At 36.3% G+C, this 8391-nt stretch overlaps 1 protein-coding gene across 6 annotated transcripts in view; it reads right to left on the bottom strand.

Moving 5' to 3' along the window:
- LOC112512380 (protease Do-like 2, chloroplastic) overlaps window positions 1–5014 on the bottom strand; it is a 10767-nt gene extending 5753 nt beyond the window's left edge. For 2 of the 6 annotated variants that reach the window (XM_025118312.1, XM_025118314.1), the window contains exons 1-8: window positions 4797–5014; window positions 4093–4269; window positions 3324–3374; window positions 2870–2943; window positions 2659–2722; window positions 2099–2167; window positions 1538–1645; window positions 227–304 (exon numbers count right to left, since the gene is read on the bottom strand). In XM_025118312.1, coding sequence (XP_024974080.1) covers window positions 227–304; window positions 1538–1645; window positions 2099–2167; window positions 2659–2722; window positions 2870–2943; window positions 3324–3374; window positions 4093–4269; window positions 4797–4994 — 819 coding nt within the window. In that variant the 5' untranslated portion in view covers window positions 4995–5014. The remainder of the gene's footprint in view (window positions 1–226; window positions 305–1537; window positions 1646–2098; window positions 2168–2658; window positions 2723–2869; window positions 2944–3323; window positions 3375–4092; window positions 4270–4796) is intronic. The other 4 variants (XM_025118313.1, XM_025118315.1, XM_025118316.1 and 1 more) reach the window with 4 other exon arrangements.
- Window positions 5015–8391: the final 3377 nt, after the last annotated feature.

Below are 8391 nucleotides of genomic sequence, written 5' to 3'. Positions count from 1 at the left end.
CTTTTGTTCATGAAGTGGCATGCACACATCCTTCATTCTGTAAATTTCCTTTTATTTTTGTTTAACGGGATTCTTTTTTGAGCAAGAAAAATCAAGTGAATTAAAAATGTACGCCAGCAGGTAAAATAGCAACTTAGCAAGCCTGTCAAAGGCCACCGTGTATATGAAGTAAACACGGGAGATCGAGCAAAAGTTACAATCAGTAAGAACATATAGCAAAACAAACCTCTATTCGAGATACAACCCCCTTGGTCACTGAAATGGTGTCTCCTCCAAGTGGATACCCTACAACAGTAACCGAGTCCTGTAGAGGAAACGTTTTTAGTTACGAACACAAACCATATAAACTTTTCTTTGTTCTTTTTTTCTGTTGGTTCAGTCAAATTTTCAAATGTCACGTTCCTAGAAATTTTTATAGATCTGGAAAAAAAAACTACGGCAGGAATTCAGGATAAAAGTTGTTTCTTCAAGGTCCCTCAAATGAAAAGACATTATACGGAGTGCTGATCCTGCTGCATAGCATGCCTCTTGTATTTGTTTTTGTGGGCATGATTGTGCGAGGAAGAGGGTGTGTGGAGTTGTGGACATTTAGCTACCATGAATACGACTGCTGAAAATTTTAATGACTGCTCATCAATATCCTCACTAAATATTCATCTGAATAAGGACTAGTTCAAATAGTTAATAAACCGAAGTTGGAAAGAAAGAAGCCAAAATCCACAGACAAAGAAAACAGCATGGAAAGCAATTTATTAAGATAGATGTACTTGTAGACTATCTGCAACTAATGTAGGGAATAGTACAGGTACTTAATTTTGGTGCAAGGCTAAAAGGATGAAATGGCTTAGGTGATCCAATTCACTATAATGCAACTTAAAGTGATGCATCTTTTTTCTCCACCTTGCCCCCTAGCCAATTAACATTTCTAAAACATTTATGAATTAGTAMCATCATCTCAGACAAGCCCACCCCTTTACTAGTTGTTAACATGCAATTATAAATTCTTAAGTAGCAATAATTAGCTTACATTGAGCTATCTTATTTATCTACACTGCATAAACTTATCCCTGTTTAATATTACAGACTACAGTGCTTTGAGAAAAATCSATTCATGAATAGGCTTCTGATCATTGAATCAGCATGGAGTGTAAAYGCTTTTTATTTGCATTCCCAAGTTGCTAATCTTTTATGCTATTATTATGCATTTGTTCCCTGACCTACACTCACCAACAGCTATTCTGGAGCTCAAGACACTACCTAGTTCAAACTAACTAGGTTGTGGTGCAGCCCCCTTTTGCTCATTCTTTGCGATGCTTGATGCAGGTGCAAAGGGTACTTGCAGCCTATAACCTACCACTTGCAYTTTTATGCTCAAGATTCTTGTTCCCCGATGATATGCAATCCTTAGTACATATTTAAGCAAACTTACTATACCCTTCCATAAGATGGATAAAGATCGTTTGCATCAACCAGCAATTAATGCAGATAAATAAACTCCATTRATTCATAGGGGGCCGGAGTGGGCAGGAAAATCAACCTGAAGACGAGGCAAATGACCAAACTGAAGTGGCTCAGCTCCTTTCCAAAATTTCTCATTTTCCACTGAAAGCAAAGCTATGTCACATTCCATACCTTTAGCTAAAACCTGTAAAATGATTGGTTGATAATAAAATGAGAAGCTTACTRTAAAAATATTTCTGGTGCCAAAGATTTATGTGAAAAACAATTGCTTAAACCAGACAATTACTGCTAAGGATTGCATGGATGCCTAGCAAAATGACATCAACGTCACCAGCATGATCAAATATGACGAGCATAAGGGAGGCGGTCTAACGGAGCAGGCATGCATTTCAGCATTTGTGCCCATGCCCAATGCAAGGGACGAAGCATCACATTGCAAAACTAAAAGGTAAACCAGTCCAAGTAGTACATTATTCTATTGCTCTAGTAGTGGCTATTCAGTTCATCCTTTGTTCCTGAAATGAGCCCCCACACACTGAGGTTTAATGACCAGGTGATTTGAAATAACTATTGAAATCATGTTAATTTTTKACAGGAAATGTACGAATATGCTCCTCTATCCTATTGATAAGAATACCTTAGCCACATACTTGGTATCATCCCCCCTTCTCTTGACTTTGACCTGCAACCAATATATACAACGATACTGAGCAGTAAGAACATTGGCCTCTTCTGTGAAATCATATAATAGAACTSAAGAAAATTTTATCGGGTTATAGACATAATACAAAAGTATACAGAGAATCAGACCAACATTCAAGACTTCATATAACTTTTATGCATTCATTTGATGGTACTTTCATTCAGTATATATCATAATGTGAACAGCACATAAACCAAATCGCAGGCCCGATATATAATGACATGTCAGCATTATGAGGTTACCATGCAAAAATAAAAGTAATGCACTTATAGATAACTCTCCTATTTCTTGGGTCTTGTACTAGAAGAAAGTGGAGTCTGAAAATGTTTCTTAAGTTTTGTGAACCAATACAATATGGCTGGCTAACTTTTACTACAAAKTACAAGAAATATAAGAATTTTTCAAAGCTTTTTTTAGATAATCTACTCATTCTAAGTAACCTGGTTTGAATTCAAAATATCACTGTCAATAAAAAGGACAGTGAAATAACCTACTTGYGTGTTGTGTTCAACACAATGAGCATTTGTCAAAAGCTTTCCATCACCAATCATGAAAGCACTGCATCAACAATGAAAAAGTTAACAATGTCATAATGAGAAAAAACCSCTTGAATACAAACAAAGGAAATAATGATAACAATTTGCATATGAATTGCACTCCTAATAGCACTTTTATCTCTAGAAAGCTATATGARCTAATACATGCCTTCCTGTACTTGTATACTGCCTTTGCTTTTGCCAAGGGAGGGAATAATCAGGTGCTGTATGAGTACAATAAACCTAAGGAAAACAAAGAAACACGACAATATTAGCAACTAACCATGGTGAGCAATAAGAACAACAAGAATGTTGGCATAAATTGCATTTATGTACATGTARAGAGATACTCCCTCTATTCCATATGAAATAAGATATCAGTTTTTGCTTGTTCCAATATAAATGAGAGAACTAAGTTTTAGTAGAATGTGTTTATCTTTGGTTTTTGTAACCAAAGCCAAAAARCTGAGATATCCTTGGTATCTTTGGCGTGATGCAAAAGAAAATCTATTTATTAATGCAGGGAGCGTAAGATAACAATTTACAGCAAAATTGATACGGTTTTACCATTTATGAAAGGGTTCAGTTTAAAAAGYTCAAGTATATTAGCATATTATATTTACCTTAACAACAGCATTAAGAAAGGAGGCATCTTGAAGCTTAGCGGTCTCAACCTGGAATAGAAAGTAGTTAAGCTTGCAGYAAATTAGGGATAACTTTTACAGCTAATGGAGTCAAACCATTGGGCCTTCGATGATGCACCTTAGATATGAAATGTTCAGAAATACAGCAGGCAAATCATATAACTGTGGTTCCTTAGAAGAGAAACCAATTTGGTGTATTCGAACAATCCAACAGAATAACAGATAGCAGAAGATTCCGTATCAGACCATGGATCAGAAAAAATGAATGGTTGCATTGAGAACCACCACCAAACCTAAAAAATAAATAATAGAAGCAGCCTATCACGCACTGCCGTTCAACAAAAATCAACTCAGATTCTCTTCCAAGTTTGGTTGCACAAAGATACGAAAAGTCGCAACAAAGTAATTCTACCGCAATGGCGAAGCCAGTAATATCATAAAAATCTTTTGAGGCATGTAATATAATAATTAAACAAAAATAATAGGAATAAAAAGTGAATATGGAAAARATAAATGACAGAATGTATATGGTATAAGGTATGCATCTGGCAATGTTAAGGACAAGGGATGAGGATTCTTGCAGAAATGCAATCACCCTGCATTTATATCTAGCAAATTTGTATGGACATAATGGAAGAGTTAAAAGTTTGCCACATGATAATGTGCAATTGCCATGAATCCAACATGAAGTCTCATCATGATAAGAGAAAAGAATCGAATCATGAACAGGAATGAGATCCCTYGATACCTGTTGATCCTTCAAGTTACCCATAAAACCTTTGGCGCTTTTTCTCTGCATACCAAACGACTTTGAGGCTGTTGATTGAGGTTGTTCTGCATTATTTATACCACTGTGGTCATCAGCATTTGAATACTGTCTTTCATCTCTTGATCTTCTTGAAAACTTTTGGGAATTAGCTTCTTTCTGGACGTAACACATCAAAATAAACAACTAACTAAGACTGGCACACTGAAAATGGAGTTTAAAATATAAAAAAGAACAAGCAACAATCAAAAGTATACAACTAAGGGAGATGTGTTTTTGCATTCACAATATCACACAAGGTTCTTACAAGTTGTACTTTAGAAGAAAACAACTATTAGCTCAAAAAATTCCTTTTCGMTAAAGCTCAAGCAGCTAAAACATTGTGCACGCAAGACCTTGATAACAATGAATTGAACCAAACCGTTAGCTGTTGGCTGCATTAGATCACGAAAACTAAGGTGTTCCATTAATGTGAACRCCTCACCAGTTACAGAACGAAACATAAATAAATTGAATGATTAAAATTAGTTAATCATCTAACAAAGTCTACGACCAAAAACTCATCGAGTAAATAGACCACCATAACAACGACAAAACTTACAGCAACAGATTACATCAACAAACTCAAATACATTTCACGCATAAGTTACGGTACTGAATTCATGATGTTTAAYAATTCAATATACCTCAGATGATGATTTATGAGTATTTTCCTTGGGAGTTCTCTTCTTCGGATTTTGACTCTGGCTAATAGCTCTGGGAATGACTAAACGAGTAGCCGATRTTTGCGACGAATAGAATAGACGCTGGGAGGAGACCGTATAACGGGAAGCGCCGGTGGAGGCGAGCGAATTAAACCAGCAAGATGCGACRGTGATCGCCATCCTTCACGGCGGCCCTAGGTTCTGCGGAGAGTCAAGAGAAAGAGACACTGTCACTGTTGTTGTAAATGGAGATATAGTTGAGTCGCCTTATCCGCTCTGCTCAGTAAGTTTAGGGTAAGTTACCCAAATAGTCCTTCAACTTTTAATATTTGACAAATTTAACCCAAAAACGAGAGTAAATTACACCTTCGGTCCATGTGGTTACGCCCCACTACCAAATCTCGTCTTTATTTTGAAAAAACTAGAAGGGTACTCGTACGGTGCAGCGAGATAGATCTTGATTTTAATGTTTCGTTTTATTTTTTTTATTTGATCGATATAATACGRTTTTATGYCACTTTGTTACACTGTTAGTTATTGTCGTTGTCTCTTTGTTACRTATTTGGTCCTATCAACTAATTTATGTTAAAAAGTTGACTATTTTGCTTTTTTTTCCAGCTTTGAAGGAAAAACGAAACAAAAATGGAAAAGACTTAGGGGTTGTTTACCTAAATGCTTACCCGKTAAGCGTTTATCGTTGGGAGTYAACACTATAATTTAATTTTTAGGTAAGATTGTAGTATATCAAAATGGTATCGTGTGCAACAATATATATGGTAAGYGCTTACCCGGGTAAGAGTCGTYACYCTCAYTTACCCGGTAAGACTCTCTATTMTTATCWTCGCTCTTACCARATAAGCTTATTGGGTCTTGCCATATTCATCTAGCGAGAAAATTTGTCTGGTGAGCATTTAATAAACGGCCCCCAAAACAAACTTTTTTAACAGGAGTTGATTAGATGGACCAAAAAAGTATTCGGACACTATTAAAACGGTTGACGAACAGAATATATGAAAACAAAACAAGTGACACATTGATTGGTTAAGAAGTAGAAAATCACACATCACAAATATATACCGACTTCAATTAAATGCATTTTTCTCTTCTTTTAAAGGTGAATTGTATGAAAAGGTAGCGTATTTTAACTTTATTTTTATTTTGAATAACATACTTTCAACTTTCATTTGGTACTTAAGATGTAAAGTGTTAAACAATTAAGTACCYGGATAACCGGTTGAAATATTAATCGGTTACCATGTTAATGCAACGAATAATTTGACTTACTTTTTGAATTTAAAATTCAATAAAATTTTATATTAAGTTGGATATCACATCACTCGTCACATCAGCATTTACTCGAGTACTTAAATGTTTAAAACTTTACACCTTAGGTATTAAAATAGGAAACAAGTTAAAATCGTTACTTTTTCGTCTCAATCCCAATCYGTATGGCCAAGTAGAAATGGGCAAAATGCCGATTTCGTAACCAGACCCTGTTAAACCAAAACCGAGCATAGACCCTAACAGATTACAGCTAAACCGATCGGGTCTTGTCACCCAATCGGTTAACCCTTTTGAAAACCATATGTTATTTGATAAAAACTGTGAGCATTTTTCATCTATTTTTTAATTTTGCATTTTTTTCAATTTTTGTTATTTGTAACTAAATAAATAAATACTTATTTCATTTGAGTATACTCTATCATTTAATTATAATATATATTTATTATCTTATGCATAAAAAAGGAAGATATAGAAATTTAAAATAAATAAATAAATAAAAATGGGTACCCCGACCATATCCGGCTATAACCAAAACCARGACCGGCCTGACCGGTTACGTCCACCGCTCTTCTTAACTCGGCTCGGTCTTAACCAGTTACATGCGGGTTTGCCCATCTCTAGGAAACATAACCGGCTATAACCAAGACCGGCCTAACTGGTCATCCCCTGCTCTTCTTAATTCGGCCCGATGTAACWAGTTACATGCCCACCCGATTACCCAATTTGCCCCTATGGGAAACCATAACCAGCTATAACCGGGGCCGACCTAACCCGTTTACGTCCACCGCTCTTCTTAGCTCGGCTTGGTCGTAATCAGTTACATGCCCGCTCAATTACCCGGTTCACCCATCTCTATGGCCAACCATGATCAACATTTGATGCAAGGTTTTCCATTCTTCTCGTGCTACCRTTTTGACGGAGTTCCTTTCTTAAGCAGCTACATATAAACGTTTTTTTTCATATCGTCAACAAAAAGAAAAAGTATTTTACAACATATTTATCGAACAAGTTGTTGATAATTTGCAAAACCCATGGTTTCTAAAGGATTAATGGTCAGATTCCTGTGGTTGGGCACTGACATTTGGACTTTCAATATCTCCAGATGCTGTTGGTGATGGATTGATTTGATACATGGCCGGTGTAAACATTGGACCAGGTGCACCTGAGCTCCCTGGGGCCATCATTGAAGCATTAACCATCATGGGCCTTGGTGCACCATTATTAACCTGGCCAGCCATGGATGGGTTGACCTGACCWGGCATGGATGGAGCACCAGGTGGTGCGACCATTGGAGGCATCCCAGGATATCCTGATAGATCAAAAGGAAAAATGGGTTAGAAGCAGTTCAATGACTATAAAAACCAAACCAAAGAAGCCCAACATATCCGACCCAGAGGTGGGTCCCCACACCCCGCCCCCTGGAAGAGGACCTGCCTCTACCAAACGAATAAATTACTTGTATGCACATATGCATACCATCCAGATGACCGATTACCAGGATCTTCCACAGTTTTTTTTTTTTTTGCGGTTTTCCCCTGAACCTGACCTCCTATAAAAAAATGAAAAACTGAGGAACATCTTGGTAACCATTCATCTGAATGATATGCACATATGCATAAAAATGATTGAAGTTGTCTTTTGGWTTTATCCACATGTGCATAATACCGGACAAATTGCTTGTATGCACATGTGCATACTCTCTAGATGAAAGATGAACGGTTACCAGGGTGTTCCTCAGTTTTTCTTTTTTTCTTTTTGCAGTTTTCCTCTCAACCTGGCCCTATACCCACACACACACACACACACATATATATATATATATATATATAAAGAAATATACCCTATATATAAATATATATATATATATATATATATAATACCCCTAAAAAGTAAAGGGGTTGTTCTAGTGTGAGGTGTGTGAAAGTGAAAATACCAGGTAAGCTAAGATTTAAAAGCATATTCAAACAAAAACATTCATCAATTACATATAWGTGCTCGCATAATCATATCACTATTTTTGTCCAACTTTAATCAAATTTAACTTAAGGCCTGTTTGTTAGCAGCTCATGACTATTTGTTAGTGGCTTAATGATATAAAAAGTGGCTTATTCAGTAAGCTTCTAGGGGGAGCTTTACGCAGAAAGCCAAGTTTGTTCTAAATCTGCCCATCCCAAKAAAAGAACACATTCCTTCCATCTATGAAAAACCCCTCCCAAACAAAAACCTTTGCAGTTTATACAAACAGATTAATCCATTAAGACAACTTTATCCATATAGGACTTAACAGAAAACC

The sequence above is a fragment of the Cynara cardunculus genome (assembly GCF_001531365.2).
Source record: "Cynara cardunculus var. scolymus isolate 2C chromosome LG 5, CcrdV1, whole genome shotgun sequence".
Classification (NCBI taxonomy): Eukaryota; Viridiplantae; Streptophyta; class Magnoliopsida; order Asterales; family Asteraceae; genus Cynara; species Cynara cardunculus.
The sequence above is the reverse complement of the archived record's forward strand: the minus strand, read 5'-3'. Positions and strand labels throughout refer to the sequence as shown.